General features: G+C 41.2%; 1 protein-coding gene across 2 annotated transcripts in view; it reads left to right on the forward strand.

Moving 5' to 3' along the window:
- CERS6 (ceramide synthase 6) overlaps positions 1–25,479 on the forward strand; it is an 82,178-nt gene that overhangs the window by 34,319 nt on the left and 22,380 nt on the right. For both annotated transcript variants that reach the window (XM_083712468.1, XM_083712467.1), the window contains exon 4: positions 10,443–10,500. In XM_083712468.1, coding sequence (XP_083568594.1) covers positions 10,443–10,500 — 58 coding nt within the window. The remainder of the gene's footprint in view (positions 1–10,442; positions 10,501–25,479) is intronic.

Genomic DNA, 25,479 nt, shown 5'->3' on the forward strand with positions numbered 1-25,479 from the left:
ACCATCATCATGCAGGGAGGAGAGGGTGGATTGTTCCATCTGGCAAACAGCAAAGCTTCTGCAGACAGAGTGTGATTTTTGAATCCCACCCAAAATATTTCTTTAATAAGATTGTCTAGTATAAACGTGCTCATAGGCAACACTTTCCACAAGCATACTTGAGACACGCTTTGCAGCTACACTGTGCACTGAGTAAAGAACACATCAAAGTGTTAGAAAGGACAGGGATGATTTATAAGTAGCTTAAACATTTCACTGCTACCAGTATGCCCCAGTGATCAATACCGGAGAAAGAAAGAAACCCAAAGGACCAACAGATCTCTCCACTTCAGCCTTGGCTTCAGAAATTCCCTATTTTGTGCTGTTGCTCCTTATGCCCGTTAAAGCTCCCTGCCCCCAAGGCAGCTGCATATCAGATCCTGTGCGTATCGGATCCTGCCATAAACATGCAGTGCTGGCTTGGATGGTCAGTTTCATCCTTGATGGTCTCAATCTGTTCAGTTTCGGCTGAACATCCATCCAGCTATAAGAACTTTTTGTTTCTCTTAGCTTAGTGAAATCTCTCCCTGATCCTGTCAACAGGGTTGCTGAGGAATTGCTCAAAGCAAATAACACACTTACAAAATCCAGCTGATTATCTGTTTGGCTATCTTTACTTTGTGGGTGAGTTGTGTTCTCCCCCCATTCTCATCCCCATGAAGGCAAGACACAGGAACTAATTACCGGTAACTTGGAATATACAGTGCCTTTGGCGGCAGAGGTTGTTCAACCGGAGTGATTTCCAAACATTTGTTCTGCATTTCTTCCAAGAGCTGATGTCTTTATATAAACCTGCACAACTGCTCCCCATGCCTTCCAAAAGACAATTCTTTTTGGTTAAATGGTAGAGAAAAGCGGGTATAAGACATGGTTGATTTGCAAACCACCATAATGTTGACAAGTTAAGATATTTTACTAACCTTTTGTGGCTCACCTATCTACTTTATTAAATTTATTTAACTAATTTATATACTATTACTACATTTTAAGGGATGTGGGTGGCGCTGTGAGTTAAACCGCAGAGCCTAGAACTTGCCGATCAGAAGGTCGGTGGTTCGAATCCCTGCGACGGGGTGAGCTCCTGTTGCTCGGTCCCTGCTCCTGCCAACCTAGCAGTTCAAAAGCACGTCAAAGTGCAAGTAGATAAATAGATACCGCTCTGGCGGGAAGGTAAACGGCGTTTTCGTGCACTGCTCTGGTTCGCCAGAAGCGGCTTAGTCATGCTGTACGCCGGCTCCCTCGGCCAATAAAGCGAGATGAGCGCTGCAACCCCAGAGTCGTCCACGACTGGACCTAATGGTCAGGGGTCCCTTTACTTTTATCTTTACTACATTTTAGCTGCTTATCAGTTAAAAGTATTTAAAGCCACCCATCAAGTGATTTTAAAAAAATCAAAAATCAGAACAATTAGCCCATTAAAAATAAAGCTAGATGGTAAGTGTAAAAACTGAAATGATATTAGTTGAATCCAATGCTATTGCTAGAAAAAGAAGTGCTGGAACTCACCATGAACACCTCCCTCATTCTCTTAGAATAGCAATGGCACTCACCTATGAGGTGCCGGAACTGAGTTCCAGCAAGTTCCAGCTGGGAAAAAGCCCTGACTCAATCCAATTGAATGCCCTGGCAGAAGCTATAATTATCCAAATGGTGATCTTGCACTCACAGAAATGCTTTTGATCCAGTGGACACCTCTGCAAACAGCAGAGGATTAGTGATTGCCATTTCACTCTTTGCCATGCTATTTTCCACCTTGTTTTGGAGAGACTTATAACTCTCTGGAGCTAATTTTGGGGGAGGGGGAAATTGACCAAAGTCCAAAGTTGAGCAGCAGTCATTAGATAACCTGTTAGTCCATCCCTATTTTCTTTAAAAATCTGCTTTCCGAATTGAGAATTGTACTGTAATTTAAATGCTGCATTTGTGGTTCGAGGACCCAACCACCGCGACGTGAAAAGAAGACACAGGGACACGTGATATAAGGTTAATGGGCTAGAAAAGGCCACAACTTTATTGATTACAGCAATGAAAAGGTATTGGCTTAGGCATTGGATCGCGAAACAAGTGGGTTTATTCACCAGGGGTTCATCACCTGTTGATGCTAATCCAACTATAGGCTCACCCCTGCTGTCACCGAGGGTCGTGCCATGGCCTCCCGCCAAGCAGGCATCGGACAGAATACACGACCGCCAGATTCCTTTAACGGAATACCCCTAAACATTGAAGGCATAGGCGATGGCCACACCTAGCACTTCGACACACCACAGCACATTATTCCAATGCCTAACCTACCCACCAATACCACAAAAGTTGTGACGATTGCTACAAGGTAGGCGAAAAAACCAAAAAGCCTAATGCCAAATGGAAAAACTCCTACCAGGCCCCCCGTGCAACCGGGGCGACCAACCTAAGGTCCATAGCAAGGTCAATGACCTAAGCCCTAACTCAATGGGAGTGGAGGGTGGGTGACTCGCACAGGACGACGAAGAGAAATGAGGCCGGGGAGAGGCTGACGCTGCAGCATCAAGGCTGCTGGACACGCCCCCCCCCCACGGCACCTGGTTGGACGGCCACCGGGGGGGCGTGAGCGTCAGCCAGGTGAGCTGGAGGCAGGAGGCTACGCCCCCTGCTAGGGGCGGTGTTCAGGCTCCCGCCCACAACCACTCCCCTCTCTTTCAGGGAGGAGAGTCTTTGGCAGACATGGCTGAATCGTGGCAAAGTACTTCCTTGCTGAGCGCTTTTCCTGCATTTCCTCCAGATGATCAAGATCCATTAGTGTTTGCAAAGCCCTTCCTAGAAATACACTCTTAGGAAAGAATTGCATTGAACTGACCTTGATTGAACAGGTGGCCAGAATAATTAGGCAGCTGGGAACAGCTGGAGAGGGGTTCATGAAATTTTATTTTTTAAGAAACATGTTTGTTCAACTGCATGTTTCTGGCCTACTTATCCAGCTGTACTATATTATTGATGGCATACAGCTACAAAAATGTAGTGTATTGTGTTGTATCTCTTCTCCCTCCTCCCCCAACCCTTGGGTTTTTGGCCTCACTAAATTTTCCTCCGATGATCTCAGAGATGCATGGTGAGTATGTTGGCTTAGGATAACATTGGTCTCAAGTGATGCTGTTACTATAAAATATTAAAGGTACTGTTAAAATCCTCAGCCAAGAAGAAAACCGGAAGCCAGTCAAGTCTCCAGCCACATACCGTATTTTTCGCTCTATAAGATGCACCAGACCACAAGACTCTTCTAGTTTTTGGAGGAGGAAAACAAGAAAAAAAAATATTCTGAATCTCAGAAGCCAGAACAGCAAGAGGGATCGCTACGCAGTGAAAGCAGCAATCCCTCTTGCTCTTCTGGCTTCTGGGATAGCTGCGCAGCCTGCATTCACTCCATAAGACGCACACACATTTCCCCATACTTTTTAGGAGGGGAAAAGTGAGTCTTATAGAGCAAAAAATACGGTAATTCAATAGAAAGATTTTACCTGCTACTTTGCATATTTTAACAAGAGCCTTCCTTTTGCAGTGGTGCATCTCCCTGTTCTTTTATATATATATAAAGTTTTACTGATTTTCATAAAGTCTCGAACGCAACACAACCATCAACAAACAATGTAGGTCTGCTGAGTGTAAACACAGCAATAAATTATTTGAGTCCTACAGTCTTCATGGCAATCTTTGTTTGTGACAACACCACATAGTTGTGCGGGCTGCTGGAGGACAAGGAGTGTTTCCATGAGTATTAACATAGCTGATAAATGAGAATCATATTGCATCAAACGGCTCTCATTTCGCCCTATCTTGGCCAACTCTCCTGTTTTGGGTCAGATGTTTGGACAAGGCAATGTTCCAAATTTGATCGTACTGTCCACATTTTGTGGGAGTCGTTTCTCCTTTCTACTATGTAAATGAGCTGCAGCCAATAACAATGCAAGCAAATCTTTGTTTGAAAATAGCTAATATCTAAGTGGAATGGCTGATCGGTAAAGCTATTTATCTCTGAGAATACCTCCTTCTGAAACATTTGAGCTAGAGGAGCGCTCTACCACAGCGATCTTCTTTCGCCACATCTTTGCCAAAAGAGAGGAGGAACATTCTTGGCTAGATATGAAAGTTTACAGGAGTCCAGTGTCAACACAATATTAATTTTAGGATAGCTTTCTGTACTGTCACAGAAATGGTATATAGAGGAGGGTTTGACCAGACTTTCCCCCACTGTTCCTAAGATTGTTTCCCCACACTTTACTAATACCCTCCGATGTACCCATCGTCTGCTCTGTTAAATTCATGCAAATAGCATAAGTGAAATCCTTGTGTTGGGAGTGAAGTAGTAGCACAGTAGCGTTTGTAAACCATTAGGGAACAGATCCTCTCCTCTCTTCAGCTAATGCACATCATTGCCTGTGTTATTTGAAACAATTTAGGTTTGCATCCTTCAGTTTACCCCTTTATATGCTATGCAGTCACAGGCTGCCCCCTGTGGATGAAATCTTCGATATTGCAAATCCCTTTGATACTGCAGCGTTCAAAATGTTTATACTTACTGTTGAGCAGAGTTTTGGATGGTCCAAAATGGGAATTATCGATAGTGCTTCTTCTCTTCCATATCAGTAGGTTCATTTTGAGAAATGGTTGTTCATCTTATGAATGGCTGGCCAGCAAAGGTATGATAATGGCAGTGCCTGAACAGCGGAAGCTGGGGGCAGTGTTTTGATTTGTACCCATGGTATATCATTATAGTTTGAATTAAATGTTTTAGCTAAAGAGCCTCGTAGTGCAATTTCAAATTTGGCATTCCTAGATCTCCCCTGACTCGTGGCCTATAAAGAGCGCTGTTGCAAATCCTGCTCTTCTTACCCATTGTGATGAATTTGTCCAATTCTTCCTGCCATTAAATAAACCACTTGTAAGTGATCAAGGCAAAGTGAGGCTATAACAGACCCTCCAAGTGTCCCTATTTTCCAGGGGCAGTCCTGGATTTACAGAAGCTGTCCTGGTTTCTGATTTGATGCTGGAATGTCCTGTTTTCCTTAGGGCATTCCTGTTTTCATCAGATAAATGTTGGAGGGTATGGATGTTCCTGTTTCCATTAGAGAAATGTTAGAGGCTATGCTATAAAAGGAAGAAAGGTTTCAGTAAAATGGACATCTTTATGGCCGCATTTCTTCCCAACCATACCAGGTTTCATTTGTTCCAGCTGTTTAGGAAAATAGCTTACCATAACTGTGCTTACACAGCCACATCCCAAAAGCTTCTATAACATGAATGATCAAACCACAAGTATCTTTCCCTTGCATGCATCAAAAGGGCAATATGAGCAATTTTGAGTAGTTGATCCCTACACCTGCCATGTTGTGAAATTTGTCTTGTTCAAGTTTCAGCAGTTTTAATGCCTAGCTCAGGTTACCTAACATCAGTATTGTGTATTATTGAAAGTTTACAAGCCCGCAATTAACTTGAGTCTGTCTGCGAGGCAGGGAAGGGATCTCCCAGGGTGGGAGGCTGGGAGAAGAAAGGGAAGCTCCTGTGTGGGATAATGATTAAGATCTACCTCTGATAGAGGGCTCTCTATATATTTTTTCTCCTTTCTTCCTTTCTCCTCTTTCTTCCTCTTCCTTTTTATTTAGATTAGTTTGGTTTTTAATGCATTGTATATTGAAAAGTTTTGATAAAAAGTATATCCAAAATATATATTTTAAGGTTAAAAAAAAAGCCCTGGATACTTTTTTTAAAAACCCCTTCTTATGAAATTACCCACTTACAGAGAGTTAACTTCAGTGATTGATGAGAACCTCAATTAGCAAGAGTTCTAATCAAAGAGGCCAATATTATTTTGAAAAGTAAAACCATTTTTGCATTGGATAAAAGCCCTGGACATATCACCTTCTTGCTGATTTTAATGCTTAAGCAATCATGCAAAAATTAATCCTCCTGCCCTTCAGCTCACAGCATCTTTGAGAGTGGGAGGATTTAGATTGCATGGGAAGAAAGAGTTTAAGAATCCCTCCCATAAATGTGATTGTTCACCCACCTTTGCATGCAGGATCTGATGAAATTTGTTCCCTCCCCAGTGTTGCATTAAAGTAAAAACAGACACCAGACGTTCCCCTTACAGCTTTCCTGCAGAACATATCATTTGTGCCTGATATTACGGTACTTGTTTCCTATTCAAGATTTGCATATTCAGTATTTGCTTAAGAGGTTGTATGGGAAGCAAGACTCCTGGCGTTTGGACTTCCTGTTTTGCAGTGAACCCGGCAAATCGCCCTCTTGGGTGCTCCAGCGCCCGGGAGGGGTCCCAGGTGGAGATTAATGAGGGGTAAGGGGCATGTCTCCCCTAACCTTTTGAGGGTATCAAAACGGCACAACCCACAGTCGTCTGTTAATGCCGTGTGTGTGTGTGTGTGTGTGTGTGTGTGTGTGTGTGTGAGCGGGGATGGAAATCCTCGTCTCCCAGATGAAAAGGTGAGGGCGCTGGGCTCATTGGCTCTGTCCAAGGACAGCCCCAGCAAGCTACCATGGCAAGCTATGGAATACCCTTGAATTCGGACATAATTGGCAAGTGAAGAGGCACTCCCCCCCCCCCCAAAAGATCTTGATTTATGGTGGAGGAGAAAACATTGGAAAGAATGAAAAGCGCTGATTTATGCTTTTCTTGAATGGTGGAAGGAGGAGAGGCAATACTTTAAGTCATGGTTTTTTCGAGATCTGTGTTATCTACCCTCCTCTAAAGCAATGGAATGCAAAGTTTTTGGGAAGAGTGGACTTTAAAGATACCTCTTTGCAATGGATTTTTTAAATATATATAACTAAGGGCTTTACCTGAAAAGAGATGGAGAGTAACAATTTTGAGGGACTTTGACCACCCCTTGGAACTTCGTATTATGAAATAAAAATAGTAAAGAAGAAAAGATTGGTAACAACTGGATTGACTGTTAAGCACTCAGAAGAGAATAAGCTGTGGAGTTGGATGTAATGGAACTGAGGGTCAGCAGGATGGACTTGCAGGAAGATTAATTAGTTTAGGGAGGAGGATGGAAAAGAGATATGGATTTTGTTGAGATTACATCAGCCCACCCTCTTGAAGCCTAAAGTTGGAAAGAAGAATAGTGAAAGGGATGGGATGGACCACAGTGTATACCAACTTGACGGCTTCTGATACTTTCAGACAGAAAAGAAGAGACATGGATTGTGTTTATTTATTAATGAGCTGGTTGTATGTAAAACTGAAGATTAAATTTGGCGAAATGTGAAGGGTGGGTGACGCTGGGAGATTGGCAGTGTTTGGGGGGGGGAGGAATGTATATTATACATTTATACCAAAAAATTCTAGGGGTTTCATTTTCACTCTCTGCACGCTGCACCACTGAGGCTGAGTTGTTTATTACTGGGGCCACATGTCAAGGCCATGTTAAGGAGGAATGTTTGTTTGTTGTCTGGGAAGAAGCATTATCTGTTTTTCTCAAGCAAAGTGTTACTCAGGAGGAATCAGAAGGAAAAATTGATGAACGACTATTACAGATAGATAGAAGAGGATTTACTCTACTCAACTGTTTTGAAGACAGGTTATAACAATGTATAAAAGCCATTGAACAGGTGATTTGTAAAGGCGAAGGGATGAATGTATTTTGAATTATAGCTGGAAAAGTTATTTTATTGGGAGCGGCAAAGGAGGAAGGAAAATAGTGGGGACATCCGGGGTGGGTGGGAAATCCACTTTTAAATTTGTATTGAATTTGTATTAACTTGGTGACAAGTTGTTAAAAAATATGGAATGTCAATAAAAATAATTGGCAAGAAAAGAAGACTCCTGGCATTTGAAGCACTAGCTGTAGAGAGAGGGTGGGAGGCGGGGCGGTTTGTCTGTTTGTTTTTCCTAGAGTAGATGGTGTCATAATGAAGGCATGATTGTTCAGGTTGTGTTGCTCCGGCATACTACCCCAAGTATTTAGCAACCCTTTGTCTCCTTTTTTTGCATTTTATACATTGTCTTCCGCACAGCAGACTTCATCAGTGGGTCCAGTCTGCTGTGATCCTGAGAATTCCATGGGCTGAGAGTTCTTTGCTTTGATGTGGATTTTGTATGAGACGCCAGTGCCTGTGATCCCACCCATAATCCCCTGAAATAACCACATGGGTATATGTAACCCTATGACAATTACAAAATCTTTATCAGATTTGGCTGTTTTGTTTGCTTCCCTTTCTGGTCAACTATGGAAATTGTTAAGTAACTGCAGAAGTTACAACTTGTAATTTAAAATGTCATTTGTGCTTGCAATTCTGGTCTCTAAAGCTGTTTGGAGATAAGCCGGCTGACTTCTTTTTGTTCTTCGCAATTTGCAATATGTAATTTTAAAGCTTTTTCACATTGTTGGTTTCAGAACATTTTGAATCCTGTCCTGAGTCATGCAGAGAGGGCAAAAATAGAAACAAGTACAGGCAGTTTATAACATTTTAGGTGATACAGTGGATCTTAGCCTGTGTGCTTTAAATTCATAATTGAAGGAGAAGAGCTTCTTTAATATTACCCCTCCATTGTTTTGCCGTCACCGATCTTGTTACATTGACATTATCGGTGGTATTAGTGATAATCAGTATTAATATGGGCTTATTTTAGAAGACTGCACTGTTCTTTGGCAAACTCTGCTTTAGTCTGCAGCTGGTGTGAGCCATGTGAACAGGTGTGAACTCACCTGTCTGCCATCCAGGTGGTTGCGGAGCCCAAGCTCCTTAGCCTCAGGAAATGAGCCCTTTCTGACTAGTGACGAAGCATTCACCACTTGGTGAATTTATTTTCTGGAAGGGCAGAAGCAACACTGAACATTACCACCCTCCACAAGCTTAAGACTGAAAAACTGAAACCAGATATGAAGCTACCTATACAAACTTGAGGGTGGTTTAAGAAATAAAGCTAATTGTGACAATCAAATAATGCCATATAATCTAAGTGTGTCTCCTGGCTAACAGATGCCTTCCAGAATTCCAATTAGAATTCATGAACAGAAAAGAACAGTTGGACACTGTCAGTGCAGATACTGATGAAACACTGAACTAAGTTTTTTGCTTGCATCCTAAATTGTAATGACAAGCTCTAATCTGCCCATCATACTTCTCCTTAAGCAGAGAATGCCTTTGAACAATCATATGGTTACCAGCTCTTCAACTGTGGGGATCCAAGTAGTTTATATGCAACGAAAGCAACGAAATTAGTGTTGACACATACTCATTGGGCAGCAAGAAAGGCAGCTAGGTAGATCAACAGCAGCTGCAACTTCCAGACCATTTTCAAGGGTGACCTTACATACTGAGCTAGATGAACCAACATTATGACTCAGTATACAGTAGCTTCCCATGTTTCCATGCAGTAATCCATTCAATGGTTGTCTCTGCTCATCTACAGTCTGTTGTCTGTGCAGTTCACATATTTTGACTCTGAAATGTTTACATTGTTGGACAAAACTGGTCTCCCACTGGTATAAATGCTTCTAGGGTACTTTACAGTCCATTATTAGAGGTTACTTGTCCCCCTGAAACAGTAAGCTTTACTGAGATATTTAGAATCCATTGTTTGGTAACTCTTCATTTTCCCAGTGCATTTGTGTTTCAGAGCAGAGTTTGAAATTCGCCAGGCAGTAGGCATATTTTGCACCTGGCTGTCAGTCTCTTGCAGTCAAGTGAAGATGCCTGAGCACCAGAATGGCACCTGACATCTCCACCATCTGGAGGTGCAGGCCTGGGGACCCTTGAATCTTGACTGTTTTCACATACTAGCAACACATCCAGTAGAATTCTATCCCATTATTTTTTATCTTGACAATCAGAATGAATTTCAGGAATCGAAAAGTCGTATTGAATAATGTGACTTTCAAGCCGTCTGGTCCAAAAATGGCAACTAGACATTCCGTTTTGCCGACTATAACCCTGGTTTAAGGAGCCATTAAGGAGCCTAAGTTATATATCTGGGTTTCTAACATGGCTATTGAGGTAGTCACACTTTAGCATAAATGGAAACCATGATTCTTTTGTATGCACTGTATGTATACAACATACGACCCATGTATGCAATCTTTGTCTTAGCAATGTACACTTTTACTGAGCCAAACGTAACTACCATGGACATTATTTTGATCAGTTTGCATTTAGCTGGGGGGGGGACCAACCTGAGTTTAATTTGCTTGGCTTCATCTGGCTCTCAGATACGGTATATTTAATTGTTTGGCTGTGATGGGTGAATTAAACTGTTGATCAGATTCCAGTTCTGGCCCAAATATTGATTTATAGATGTGTGACACATAAAATACAATTTTTAGGGGGCATTTATATGCTCTCCTATAAGCAGGTTCTCAGGGCAACCTAAGCAAGGTTAACAAGATAAATATATTTTACTTTATTTGCAGGTGGAGATTTACATTTTACCTTTATATATTCACCTATGGAGCCAGACTCTTGAAAAAGGTAAGGCCCATTTGAATAATGAAATTAGTGTTAATGTCCCATTGTGCTTCTTATTATGTGTGTCTGAGAAAGGATCTTCTAGGAGGTGAACCACAGCCTCTTCATATCATGACACAGGATAAGGTGATTTAGAAATACATTGCAGACAATAGCTGGAGAGAATTGTGATATGTGTGTAAGCTGCTGCTCACTCTTATTTATAATGTGGATGAAAAGCTTCTCTTTATGTGCTTCGCTCCATTGGGGGGGGGGGGGTTTGTCCAGAGAACGTGGGTGGGAGACATTATTAGCACCAGGATGCTCAAATGAAGCATCTCATGAGCTGGAGACAGGTTCCCAACTTAGAGTTTGTCACATGTGACAATCACATTTGCATAGATTTAATACCTAAGCCACAACTGGCCGTCAGAAAAATCATAAAAAACATTTCTAAACCTTAGAAAACAAGTGTGGGGTTTGGGTTGATTGGCTTGTTTCTGAGCATTCATCACACTGCTTTATTTGGGAAGCATGAAAAGCTTACAATATATTGCTCAGTCTGGCATACTTTAAACTTGCCTTCACTATGCCTTGCCTTGCCACTATGGATCCCTGTATATTCCCCTGTATATTCAAAATGAATGGGAGAACCAGCTCTTGTTCGCCGTTTGCCTGTAATCAGGCATCAAGTTGCTCCTTTGGTAGCTTATATGGCGCTCTGTGTGTGTGTGTGTGTGTGTGTGTGTGTGTGTGTATAAAATTCAGGAACCATTATTTTCAGGATTGAAAGCAATTTGGGAAAGGATGGCATTTATTTAAAGAGTAGATTTTGTCTTGTTCAGAGGACGTAAACAAAACATGAACAGTTTAGCTTTTAGAATTTCTACTTAAGTGCTGCAGATGTTTTTCTATAAGCTTTATTGTTTCTAGATTTCCAGCTTGACATATATAGCAGGCTGAAGATATTAAGATTAATTTTCCCCCACACTGAACGTACTGACTGTAACTTGCCCATATTTCACAGCTGTGGAATTAAACAAGGAGCATGATACACAAACATGATTATGCTGTTATGTTACCACTCTGGATCCCTTGTCAGTATCCCAAGCTATCTGAGATTTTGTGAACAGATGTTGATTCCGAGTAGCATTTGGCAAGATCGCCTGCCCTGTGCAATCTGCTGGATCATTGTTTGACCGAATTAATTGTGACACTAAGCTTTGCATACTTGTACATTTGCCCAAAGCACATAGTGCTAAACGCAAAAGGTTTTGTTGTTTACTTTCCTGGCAGCATTCTCATTCTGTTCTGGTAAGGGTTGATCTGTTAATGGAACTTAAGTTTTTCTAAACTGAAATCAGTGGCTTCACAGCTAAGGATTTAACCAAGAGTAAGCTCCCCTGAACAAAGAACTTTCCTGGAGAGCCAGCGTTAACCTGCTAATCCTTATTTAGAATATATATATAGAGAGAGAGAGAGGCAGTTACCCACTACTGATTATTTAAGTGTGAGCTAGAGTTGCCAAAGTGAGCACAACACAGGTGAAGCAGAAGGAAAGGTTTGTGGTGTCAATACTATGTCGTTTGCTTTGCTTTCGTGCTGCCCGCCTGACCCTGAAGCAGTTTGACTGGCAGTTACAGCAGCCCAACTGCATACCAAGACCTATATGGGCCAGATCATGAAGGAATGAAGTGCCAGACGAAAACACTGTGGATCTTATCTGTGTTCACCATGTCCTCTCCAGCCCACTGTTTTTCTGATGCTGCTCTCAAATACTCCATTTGGCAGTTATAGTGGATAACCTAGATAGATAATTTCTCTAATTATGCTGGCAAGTCATATTGACGCAACTGAGTTGATCTCAGGTCATCCAAGAGTGCCCGGAGCGGTACAGCATCCACCTGTTTTGTTGCTTGCAATAGGCCTTTGAACATTGTATCAGTTGTAGTACCAGACTGTTATCAGTGTGGTATGAAATCATATCAAACCACATTAAGGCATACAGATCTGAATCTTTCATCTTAATTAACATATGAGCTAATCCGGCATCTCTCTCTCTTTGAACAAGGCTTTTAGGTGGAGATCTTTCTCAGTCTGAAATTATAATGTGCATCACTATCGTGAGTCGATTCTGGAAGTGGGCTACTCTGCCAGCTCTAAGGAGCAAGGAATTTCTGTGTTCAGGTAGCTTAACAGTGCTGTAGATCAGAGTTGAACACAAGACAGGAATTGAAGAGAAGGCAAGGTGGGGGCAGGGAGAGGTCAGGCAAGGATGGCTAGCTGAAGTTGACAAGATAGAAAAGAATCCCTAGAGTTTTTCAGTTCTGTTAATTAATTCAGATACTGCAAGAAACAGTTTCGTAAGATCAACTACATGGTGGGATTCTGTGAAACTAAGCACAGTCATCTGAAGGAGTCCAGTGCATGGATTGGTGCTGTGAGCACCAGGTTTTAGGAAAGTTTCAGAAATCAAGCTTGATACTTTATGCATCTGTTGAATCTTTCAGACAACATAGCTCTGCAGGGATCAGACTGAAAAATCAAAAGGTCAGGCAAAGATCAACCTGTTTGTAATTGTTCATTCCGTAAGAAAACGAACCCTTTTCTACTCAAGCCTTTCCTTATTAATTAATAAAATCTCTATACTGCCCTTCATCTGAGCATCACAGGGCATTTTACAATGTAAAGACACAAAAACTACATCACATAGTAACAAACAAAAACAATACCGCCCCCCCTCCCCCAGTTTAAAAGACTACATAGATTGTTTAATTAGCCAAAGGCAAGGGAGAGAAGGGGAATGTTTTTGCCTGGTGCCTAAAGATACTAATGAAATCTAAACTGTATTTTTACCTCTTGTACCACAAAGAAAAGCAAAAAATATAAAAGCTTCATCTCTTACACCAAAATTACATCTAAAATTAATTTTAAAACATTAGATAAGATATTAGAAGGAAAGAAAAAAAGGACAGAAGCAAAATTTTTAAGAGCCAGGACAGCGATAAGACAATAAAAAAGGAAGTGAGTTGTCAGGGCTGAAATCTGAATTGAACCCAGAGACCAATCAGTAGCCAAGGCAGCTGGGCCAGGATTGGAGGTATATGCTAGGATTGTCTGGTTGTACTCAGTAGTCTGGCTCCCACATTGTGTATTAGCTGCAGTTTCTAAACTACCTCCCACATATAACAGTTCAATATAACATAGTTCATTTATCTAATCTGGAGCTTTCCAAAACATGGACAAGAAGTTAGACTACCCCATCTAGGTACAGCCACAGCTGGGCCATCAGCTGAAGCCGGTGGAAGGCATTCCATACCACTGTGCCTCCAGAAACAGTAGCAGATCCAGAAGTATCCCCAGGCTATTTCTTCAGAGGGAACAAGTAGAACCTGCCACTCCTATTTAGGGAACCACGTACTAAGCGTGCCTTAGCCTTATCTGGATTAAGCTTCGTTATAAATAATACAAAGGTCCTTCCTGTAATTTTGAATTTGAGTGTAGTCAAATTAGTATGATAGGTACATGATATGTTCAGCAGATAACTAGAAAAGGTATTTTGCGGCATCTTTGAAGATTGCATGGGCTAACAGATACCTTGGAGGGTCCCTGCCCAGCAAGATAGGATTTTTGTATGACTCATTAGCTACATAAGGTAACAGAGGGAACACATGAAGTTGGGACTCATCTCCTGTCATCCCTAGATGGGTGAAACCGTTGCTCCTCCACTGTTGCATGGGCTCACCACTTGTAACTTAGTGGAATTGAAACATCTTTCAGCTTCAAACCTGCCTTCATCTATTCATTTTACAGTGGTGTCTTCAAACCTTTTTGCATACATATATGCATTTTTTTAAGTAATTGAATGTCCAAAATTAGTTTCAGCACTTGTACATTTGTACTTTGAGGCAAAGAATACAAGTGCTGCATTTTAGAATCTCTTGGCAATGGTGTCCTTGACACAGGATAAATTCTTAGAAACCCTTTTTTCCTCTTTTTAGTTTCCAGGCACGTTACCATGGTGCCCAAAGAGGCCATTTTGAGAAATTAGCAGGAAGACTTGTTACCATTCTGTGCTTAATGGATGCTTTTTATCTTGGCTCTTTTAATAGTGACGTGTATCCCGCCGAGTTATTCACCTCATTCAGTTGATCACTTGGAGGGTTTCACTGATTGTTGTAAATACATTTTAGAAACTCATGAAATTCAATACAGCATAATGAACTCCACACTCTTGCAAAGAATATCTATTGTGCCGGTGGTACAATCAGTCCATAAGTAAGCCTTTGAATGCAGCAGGGGAACTGTTTTGTTAATTGCTTCTGCTGTATTTAGGATTCTGCAGCATCAAATTCAGAAAATGTGCATTTTTCTTTGAAAGAGTGTTTTTTTGTTGGGGGGCACTAGGGTGGGATGAAGAAAAAAAGGAGAACAAAAGCCAAGGTTGCAGGTTTGATCCCCGTATGGGACAGCTGCATATTCTTGCATTGCAAGGGGTTGGACTACATGGTCCTCAGGATCCCTTCCAACCCAATTCTATGATCCTATGACTGACGTCAGAATTCGAGATTCTGTGGACCACATTAGATGTTTATGAGAAGCTGCAAGAGGGAGTGTGAGCATGCTTCCTTCTTCCACCAATATGAGCCAGATCCAAAAAAAGGGCTACATTTACTATGGTGGGGTGGAGAACCTGTGACCCTCCAAATGTTCTTGGAGCAAACTCTTGTCGTCAATCACCACTGGATGCACTGCTTGGGGTTGATGGGATCTGGAGGGCCACAAGTTCTCCATCCCTGCCCTTTGGGGATGTACATGTTCAACTGATGGAGGGCAGAATATATATATCCCTGTGATGTGAATATCTCTTCCCTTCAGCTATAATCTGGAGGTGAGAATGAGATGCTCTGGCTTCCATTTGCTGCTTCTAGTGAAAGTCTGAAGTGGCCCTTAATCTTGTCAATTCTAGATTCTGAGCAAGGAGAGATTTCCAATTATTGTAAACCTTTGGAAAATAACTGCCTTCTCCCATAAAGGCTAGCTTTTGTTCCTGAACACTTATGGGGAGGTCTGTAGACTCATGCTTCAAAGGTTGAAGAAGTCTATCTCATGTTGGATTTTTCTGATAGATGCACCAGCTTACTGCTCTTTAAAGTTTTATCCAAATATATCAATACTTTATCAGAGGGAGGATAATGATAGCTGAATAAATGTTTGGCAATATTATGAAGAGTTGGAAATAAGATCTGTAACTCCCAAATCCATGCACACATTCAGGTTTTATGCTTGCCATTTGCTTTTGCCAATGTTGCATTCTGTTTGGTTTGCCACACACTGCTTGGAAAAAGAGGTCTAATCCAAGCATGTCTTCTCCGACATTATACCATCCCTGCACATAATTACACCACCACTTGCTTGGTTGTGACACAGAGAAGTACTTCAACATTTATTGTGATGGACAAAACGCTTCTGCCTAGTAATTCACTTTTCTGTGTTGGGGATTAACTTGAGTTTAGGGCTTGGTTGTCTATAAACATGCTTTTTAAACATTCAACAGACCAGATAGCTTTGCAGAGAGGAATTGCAGACTAGCACAATCTCTGATGCTTTTTTTCTTTTGCATGACAAAGGGATGTTGCAATGAGTAGTGAATATTCATTTGATTCAGCAAGAAGGATCTCATTACCTGCTTGCTTTGTGAGCATCAGGAGAGGGAGGTTACTATCGAGATTGTGATTTGAGACCAGTTTTGCTAAAGTTTTTAGTAAGATCCTCCCCCCCCCCCAATGTTATTCTAGTCTGTTGTAAAGTATTTTATCTCTGACTTTCCTTTGGGCTTCTGCATTCTTGTCTCCTGCTACGATTCCTCAGGCCATATCCCGCCAGATTTTTACTTTCTTTTTTCCAGTTGTCAAGTTTCCTCAGTATGGCCTGAAAACATTGGAAACTTCTATCAATGGAAGGGATAAATTATACTTGGCCCTGCTTTAGATAGAAATGGGGGAAGCAGCTCAGTCCCGGACACCCTCCTTTCATTGATTGGAATCCGTGGTGATCCCAGTGTTCATCACTCCCTCTTGTATTGTATGATGATGATTTTGCAGACATCAACAAGCTGTGTTTTAAGAGGCTAGTATTACCCAATTATGCAAATATGACAAGCAAATGGTGTTTAAGGGAAGAGATTGTTAAAAGTCCTTAACTTTGCTGAAGTGCCTTGGTGTAATTTATTTCTTTGAGAAACAAAAGATAATCTTATAAAGTAATTACATTACATTGGGCTGTCATTGCCAAGATGTCACAGAGAAAAATTGGAGGTTAATAGCATCTAAGTATATTTAGAAGTGGAGAGCAAATTCTGTCTTGAAATGAGGCTGTGTTTCTTCTTATTTAATATTCTACACAGAATCTGGCAGAATACTTCTGTTCAATCTGTGGTGCTCCTGTATAGCGTTGCAAAGTATAACCAGTAGAGTCATGCATGCATGTTGGCAAATTGCAGAAATGTGTTAGCAGCCAACAAATTTTAGAAAATAAGAACTCTCCCATTTTAGTAGGGATTGCTATGGATAGTAGCCTCTTTAAGCAGTTCTATGAAATGTTAGATACATCCAAATGGATCCAGGTACACTTAGAGGATAAATTTGCAGCGGAAATGGAAAGTCAGAAGAAAGATAGCAAGAAACCACTGTAGCCCGAAACACAGTTAAGGATTGCATCATGACACAGAAACCTCTCAGAAAACAGCAGACAAGTGGGCTCTGCAACACTATGCTTGAGAATTTAGTGTTCCTGTTCAGCGTTCAGTCAGCCATTCCCTTTTCAGGATTTTCCATTTTGTTCTTCATCCCCTGAGTTTCCCATTTTCCTTCACAGGCAGCATTCCATGCCAACTAAGCCTGCTCAGCGGTAGGGAGCTTAGGGTATATATATATATATGTGTGTGTGTGTGTGTGTGTGTGTGTGTGTGTGTGTTTTCTTCTGGAAATCCTGGGGTTCCCCCCAGGCCTTGTATATGTGGATGGTGTCATTTTGACTATATTGTAATTATTACCTGCCCTTCACCCTAAGGTTCCAGGGTGGGCTAAAACAACATTAATATTAAAATGCTATGCTACACAATATTTTAAAACAACAGTTTAAAACAATTTTAAACTACAGTAATAAAGCAGGTCTTAAAATGTACATCTCAGGTGTCAAAAGCCAGGAAAAAGAGATGTAGCTCTTTACCTGGCGGGTGAAGGAAGGAGAGAGAGAATCTGCAGTACTCCCATAGCACATGCACCAAGTGGGCTTTACTTAGCAAGGAAGGTGGAGAGCTGAAAAGGTCCACTCCCCTTCCCCAGGGGGTAATCCAGGACCTCCTAGTGACCTGGCTGTGGGTGGAAGGATGCTGCCTGTGTCATAGGGACTCCCGGCTGTGTCACACCCCCTAATCGGGATAGCCGGGGTGTGTGGCCGCTTGCTGTTGAAACTGTGATGCAGCCAGACCTCCTTTCACCTCCTGGCCGGATCTCATGGGAACTTGGTTTGGCCTGAGAGATCTCATGAGAGCATCCCAAAGCTGATACACTGTTGGTGTCCCCACACCCCACACCCCCGCAAAGTGGAGCGCTTAAAAGCTCTTTCCACACCGGACAACCCCAAGCAAGGCCTGGCATGAAAATAGGTTTTCAATTCTCCTTCTTGCTGAGGTTCAACTTGTGCAATTTCAACCAGCCTGCCTTCAGCCACGGGTGGTTGAAATTGTGCAAGCTAAATCGCGGAAGATGTGACTGTACGTCGCTTTGAGATCCTATAGTATTGTGTCTGATTCCTGTTTTGTTTGCTGCTGTGCAGTTCTTTTGGATAGGAAGCATTGATAAGAAATTTCAAAATAAAATGCTTATGCCCCTTTCCGGCACAGTTGTGCCCAAAGCAGCTCACATGTCAAAATGAACCACGGTGAAGATAATTTTTATAAGCACTATATAGCTGCTGCTTACAAAACATAGCTGGTAAATAGATCAGTAGCATTCTCCTAGCAACCACCCCTCCCTCCCATTTTAGCACCAGCGCTTAATTTTCCGGCATCTAGAAAAATGCCAAATAATAAATTAACATGGAACACACACCATGAAGACCCCTGTATTTTTTAAATAATATACAAGTTTTACATTATAACGTTACAAACAGAGGATGCATGGTAAGATAACTAAACTGTTCTCTTTTGAACTGTTTCTAATAAATGAGAGCTTTTTGTTGATACAGAGCTTTTTGATAATTGTTTTTCTCTCAGATAATGAACCATGCTTCGTTTCTTTTTAACAAGTACCCCCTACTGTGCACTATATGCAAATATGTGTGACTAAACCCCAGTGGCCCCTCTTTCCCTTAAGAAAAAGCAAGTGTTTGTATACATTAAAAAAAAGAAAGAAAGAAAATGTATCTCATCATCTGTTCAGGTTTGTAGTTTCTACAAGTGTCATTATACACGATTGGTAATTTAATCCTTTCATTTGCAGTCTTGTCCCCCTATAGTATTATAATTTGCTGTTTTATATTTTGATTGATTTATTGTATTTCATAATATATTTTTGTTGTATTAATATGCTGTTCATTGTTTGCAGGGACAGGGACATTTAGGCCAAAAAATGGTGTATAATATAACCACTCCTCTGGGTAGAGACATGTCTGGACAGCAACATGGGATTTTCCCTGCCAAATCCCCACATACGTATTGTTTGCTACTTCCCCAGTATAAAGTTCAAAATGTGTGTTTACGCTGCCAGATATTCAAAACCATGTGAGAAGGAAAAGTTTATGGGGCGGGAGTTGGAATGGAAAAGTAAGCAGGCAAGTAGTGTGTGAAGTTTTTTCTCCACTGGTTCTCCACTCAAAATCACCCCATTTGTGTGTAGTTTTTAGCCAGTTCCCCAGTTTCCAATTATAATCTTGCTCTGAAGAAAAGGATGGCAAAAGTTAACATCAGAGCAGGGTTTCGGCTAATTAGGGAGCTGTCCAACACACAAACCTCCTGAAGAAAAATGTGATGGCACAAGGGTGGCATTCGGCATGTGGCAAATGTTTGATTTAAAACAAAACAGAGACCCAGATATTTCTGGTCCAAAGGCATGTGGTATTTAAAAACTGCTATGGGGCCAAGGAATATATCCCCCCCCCCCCCAAGGCAGAAGTTGCTCATGTACAAAAGTTGTACTAACCTGAACAGCTGTCATTGTTTCTGCTTCCTCTGGAGGAAAAAATAAAGCTTGAAAATGACTTGCCAAGAAGTCTTGTTGAATCCTCCCTTCCTCCCTTCCTTCAGTTCAAAAATTCTGAAAAGGGATGCAGTGAAGCCTGACCATCTACACTGTGGTGAATACTTACATGGCTATTCAGCCTTACTGGAAAGGCTCAGAATCCAAACTTTTACTAGTCTTTAAACACAGACTCAATAGAGAGAGAGAGCCGGTTTGGAACATTATGGCCCTGTATAGGTGTTCCAGGATGTTGTAAAGTGTATGGAAGATACTGTTGTTTTCCCAGGTTTTGGCTGTTTTTCTTGAGCTGTCATATAACTGTTGAATTCTTTTGAAGTACATGACATGGATTTCTAATGGTTTCCCTTCATAATTACAAAACTATAAATACTCACTTCCCTTGTGGGGCTATGTGGCCTCTCACGTGCAGAAATGTGGTGGTGGTGGTGGTGTAGAAACTGCATGTACTTCTGATTTATTACTGGTAGCATCCAAAAAATTTGCTTTGGAAAAGTCAAGTTCAAATTTGAGTCCATGTTGAGAAGTGCTTCTCCCTGATTTCGTTATTTTTCTTTTAGCACACTGACCTTACTTTTCTAGTAGTATTTAAATTATAACAGCAGAATGTCTAGAATATGGAACTGTGGGCAAATGTGAACAAAGGGGGGCAGGATTTTATCTAAATGCCAAGGTTGGGGTAGAAGAGGGGTGAACACAAAACTTGTGTTTAGAGAAGAGAGGTTGTGATTAAGATATCTATTCCATACCTGTCCCCCTTTTAAACTCTTCTGTGGCTAATAATAATAATAATAATAATAATAATAATTTGATTATTTATACCTGGTCCGTCTGGCTGGGTTTCCCCAGCCACTCTGGGCAGCTTATATACAGTGGTGCCCCGCAAGACGAATGCCTCGCAAGACGGAAAACTCGCTAGACGAAAGAGGTGCTTTGCAAAACGAATTTCCTATGGGCTTGCTTCGCAAGACGAAAATGTCTTGCGAGTTCCTGTAGTTTTTCCCCCTTCCCCCCCTTTTTCTAATCTGCTTATCTGCTTATCCGCTAAACTGATAAGCCTCTAATAGCACTAATCCGCTAATCCGTCAATGGGTTTGCTTCGCAAGACGAAAAAACCGCTAGACGAAGAGACTTGCAGAAAGGATTCTTTTCGTCTTGTGAGGCACCACTGTAAAACATATTAAAATACCAAACATGAAAAACTTCCCAATACAGGACTGCCTTCAGATGTCTTCTAAAGTAATGTAGTTCTTTATCTGCTTGACATGTGAAGGGAGGGCATTCCACAGGGAGGGGTCTATACCCAGAAGGCCTTCTGCCTGGTTCAGTGTAACTTTGATTCTCGCAGTGAGGGAACCAGCAGAAAACCCTTGGAGTCTTTTAAAAATTATTACAAATGCATTTCCAAAAGGTGGTTGAAACCAGCTTTGGAGCAACTTATTTCTGTGCCTGCTGGTAAGTAGTCAAGTTTTACTTGCATGTCATATTATTGTGTTTAAAACAAACAAACAGCAACCATTGGCCTCAGTCCCAGAGAAATCACCTTGCAAAAGTAGATCGAAGCAGACCCACACTGCGTGTTCCTAAAATTCTAGCAAATGTCTGTTCATTCAGAGCTTTGGAAAAGGCATTCCTATATAGTGAAAAAGCCTTTGTGCTGAGTGGGACTTCTGCCAGCAGAGCACTTAGAGGCATTGGAACCTAAGGCTGCATCCTATGCACAGCTAGGACCCATATACCCCACTGACGTCAATGGATGCTGAGGCTGTCGTTGTCAATTAAGCAGATGAAGTACACACACAGGTTTTGCTCTTCGGTCAAAATCTATAATTTGGTTTATTTTAATTGCAAAAATTGTGAACCACTTAATTCAGGGTTTATATTGAAAATCTGTAAGGAGGTAAATACCCACAAACTGATGAAAGATAACCTTGTAGGTTATGTGCTTGTGCTGTAATATAAGAATGATTGAAAATTACAAGCAACTATTAAAGTGGAGGACTTTAGAGGAGGGAAGCTAAAATAGTTATAAAAGAAGCGAGGGAGCCATAGGTACTGCCACTATTTATTTGGAAATTGGTATCCTAAACATTTTGAGCTGATTTATGTGCACTTCCCAGTTCCAAACAAAATAGTGCATTCTGAGAGGAGCTTTTACCTGGAAGATTATAGATCCTGATCGCAAGGAAAGAGACCACCTCTAAATTCACCCATTTTGTCCAGTAAGTCATTGATACCTGAGAGTTCTTGTGGATTCCATTACCCTGAGCTGCTTTTCCTGTGTCCTCCTGGAAACTTCAAAGGTGTTGGCAGTTGTCTGAACATTAGGGCTTCAGGTACTGTAAAACTGCCATCCTGGACTTCCTTGGGAAGAATGGTGGGATATTAATTTAATACATCTATTAAAAATAATAAAATCCTAATTAGATCTCTTCCAAGATACAGGTTTTTCAAAATAAATTAACCACATTCTGTTTTAAGATAGCAAAACATGATACACATGGGTCAGAAGCACTGAATTATACCCTGGGAAAGGAAACATAAAGTCAGTAAAAAGAAAAGTAAAAAAAAATCAATAGAGTAGATTGTAGCAAAATAAAATGCACAACTTGATTGTGAAAAGAGAATGATCAGGGAGAGGGAGAGGAGGTGAGACACTCATTTAAGGTTTGTTTTAATGGAATTGTATGTTCCTCTTGCATATAACTGGCAAGGAAAATGACTTACTAGATAGCTACTGTTAACTTTTCACTGAGTGACTTGTCAACTTGGGATTGCTTTTATATAATCATACACTGCATTGTGATCTCAAAACACCTGCCTGTCAATGATGGTATTCATATTGACTCAAGTTAACCTTACAATTCCAGCTGAATTCTGTATTGCATTGTTAGTGAAGAAGACATTGGTGCAATCAATGTTAGTTGTCACTGGCAAACCAGTTCTTTCCCATCTTGTACTTGTTGCTTCTTGTTTCATGCAGTCCATCTCCCCTTCCCTGACATCTCATTCCCTAGCTGTTGAGCAATTGTGTACTTCCCATAACCAGCTCCTTCATTCTAGCATAAATTAAGTTTGCGTAAATTTGTGTGTAATTTCATTATTCAGAATGTCTTATCAGATAATTTCTGCCAGTATTCCACATAAGGATTGGGACTTACAAATGGCATATAATAGTCAAACGGGTGTGGTAGAACACATTCCTTTTCAGCTTACCGAAGCAGAGCATGATTTCATATTTTGCTATATTTGGCTGTGTTACCAGACTGTCTATTCTTGCACATTCATGTTGATAGATTGTCCTAGTTTTTGGTTGCAGCAGAATGTCTAGGCTGCTGACATGGGGGACTTGAGCCTCAAAGTTATTAATATTTCAATCCTTTGCACAGAGTGAGAGACAGACTAATATGAAAAGAATGTTTTTGCAAGCATTGGGTTTGAGCAGTGTGCATAATAGGAATGTCACGTGATGTCTGTTACCCATTAACTCTCCGCCTTCTGAGGCACAGTCCTGATTTATCACACATTTTCCCTCTGTTTTTGTCCTGTCTGTCTTAAATGTGCCTGATGTGGGGTCTGTTTGCTGCTGCTCCCTTCATCTGCCACTCTCTGGGTGGTCCTTTGGTGGGATTTGGGGGCCCAGAGATCCAGCCCTAGCAGTGCTAAAGTACAACTCTCAATGCAGCTTGAAGCAGAGTTTGGGTAGAGACCCTTTCCAAAACATCACATCCTTTGCCTTTGCGGAATGCTTCAGTGTGCCTTCCTTTCACTTGCCTCTGTGCAACACTGTAGTGACACCGGATACTGCTGGAACATGGCAGAGTGAAGCCGAGTGAGCCTTGCCAAAAGGAAGGGAAATGTCAATAGGGATTTTCAAAATCCTGCTTCAGTTGTATGCTCTAGGACAGGCATGGCCAAACTTGGCCCTCCAGCTGTTTTGGGACTACAGTTCCCACCACTGGTCCTGTTAGCTAGGGATGATGGGAGTTGTAGTCCCAAAACATCTGGAGGGCCAAGTTTGGCCATGCCTGTTCTAGGACATAGGAACAGTTTCTCCTGAATAAATGGGATGGAAATTATTTCCTTGTCAAAATTAGTCAGATGCACATTTCTGGGAAGACAGCTATAGAACCGTGTTGGGAAAAGTTAGTATTTTTTGCTCTATAAGACGCACCAGACCATAAGACGCACCTAGTTTATGGAGCGAATGCAGGCTGCACAGCAATCCCTCTTGCTGTTCTGGCCTCTGGGATAGCCGCGCAGCCTGCATTCGCTCCATAAGACGCACGCACATTTCCTCTTACTTTTTAGGAGGGGAAAAGTGCATCTTATAGAGCGAAAAATACGGTAAGTAAGGAGTGCATTTAAAACCTTAATCCAAAATATATACAGATTACAAGCTCCTAAATTGGGTAAGCTTTGGACTGCTGCATTATGGGGACCACGTGTACTTCCTTGTGTGCCCCCACAGCAATTTGACATATGTCAACGAGATGCAGGTGTCTGGCAATTGGAATGGGATGAAGGAAGGAAACCACTTGAAGTTCTTGTAATCAAGACTACTTGTTTAAATGTGCCAGTGGAATGCATATATAATCCTCTGATTAGCATAAGGGAAACTTTCTAACATATTTTGATTTGGGGTTTCATTTGGATGGTAGAAATGTGAAGCCTCTGATCCTCTAGCAAACTGGTGTTCTGGCTGGGTTTCAAAACTTCAGGAATTTGTCAAGAACTGGTTACACCCCTATTTTCAAGCATGCAGTCTAAAGTAGTACATTTGAACCACCTTGTGTTTGATGTTTTAGAATTTCTTCTTTCTAGAATGTATAAACCTGCTAGAAGAGTAGTGGTGAAAAAAATATAATGGAATGGAATGCCCATGCAGAGCTGCCACTAACATCAAAAGGCAAGTCTTTGCATGCCTTACAGCTCCTGCACCTGAATGGGTCCAGTAGATTGGAACGAAGTGTCAGACATTTAACACTATTTCTTCATATAAATAATTTTTATCCTGTCATTCCAGTGTCCAGACACCACTTAGGGAAGCTGAAAAGAAAGCTGAAATTGATTTGGATGTGGTGTGGGCTTTTCATGCTAATTTTTAGCAGCTCCACTTGAATAAAATTATTTTCATTTTGAAAATGTCAAGAGACCAAGAGGTTGGATCAACCCTTTTATGCACATGGTTTATGTATTCTGCCTTATCAAACATACAAATAACCTTGGTAAAAATAACAGCGCCGAAAAATAGAGAGTAATGCCGTAGCTGGAGCAACCCCAGAGCTTTGTTGCCTTTCTGCAAAAGGTGTTGAATGCAAAATGAGGGGTGGAATTTTAAGCAGTTTTGCCACACACACACACACACACACACACACACAATTAAACCTGACCTTTATTTGGCACACACTAGATAAAAGCATTACTTTGAGCTATATATGTAGCTATTAATGTTCTGGGGCTTCTAGACGCTTGAGCTTAATTAACCCCTCTTCCTAAAGATAATGAGACAAGACAATGGATGCAAAATGTTCCTAGGCAGCTGGGTAATGTACACACTTTCCCCATTATTGGTACGTTGAAAAATTCTTCACCATACTTTCAAATGCAGGAGAATGTTTAGGAGGGTTGCTTTTAAAAAACACACAAATCTGTAATCAAGAGGGGATAGACATGCACCAGGATTCTTGGCAGACATTGGCATAAGAGAAAGTTTGAGAGAATAAAATGGCTTCTTTGTAGA

This window comes from Podarcis gaigeae, assembly GCF_964106915.1.
Source record: "Podarcis gaigeae genome assembly, chromosome: 1".
NCBI classification, from domain to species: domain Eukaryota; kingdom Metazoa; phylum Chordata; class Lepidosauria; order Squamata; family Lacertidae; genus Podarcis; species Podarcis gaigeae.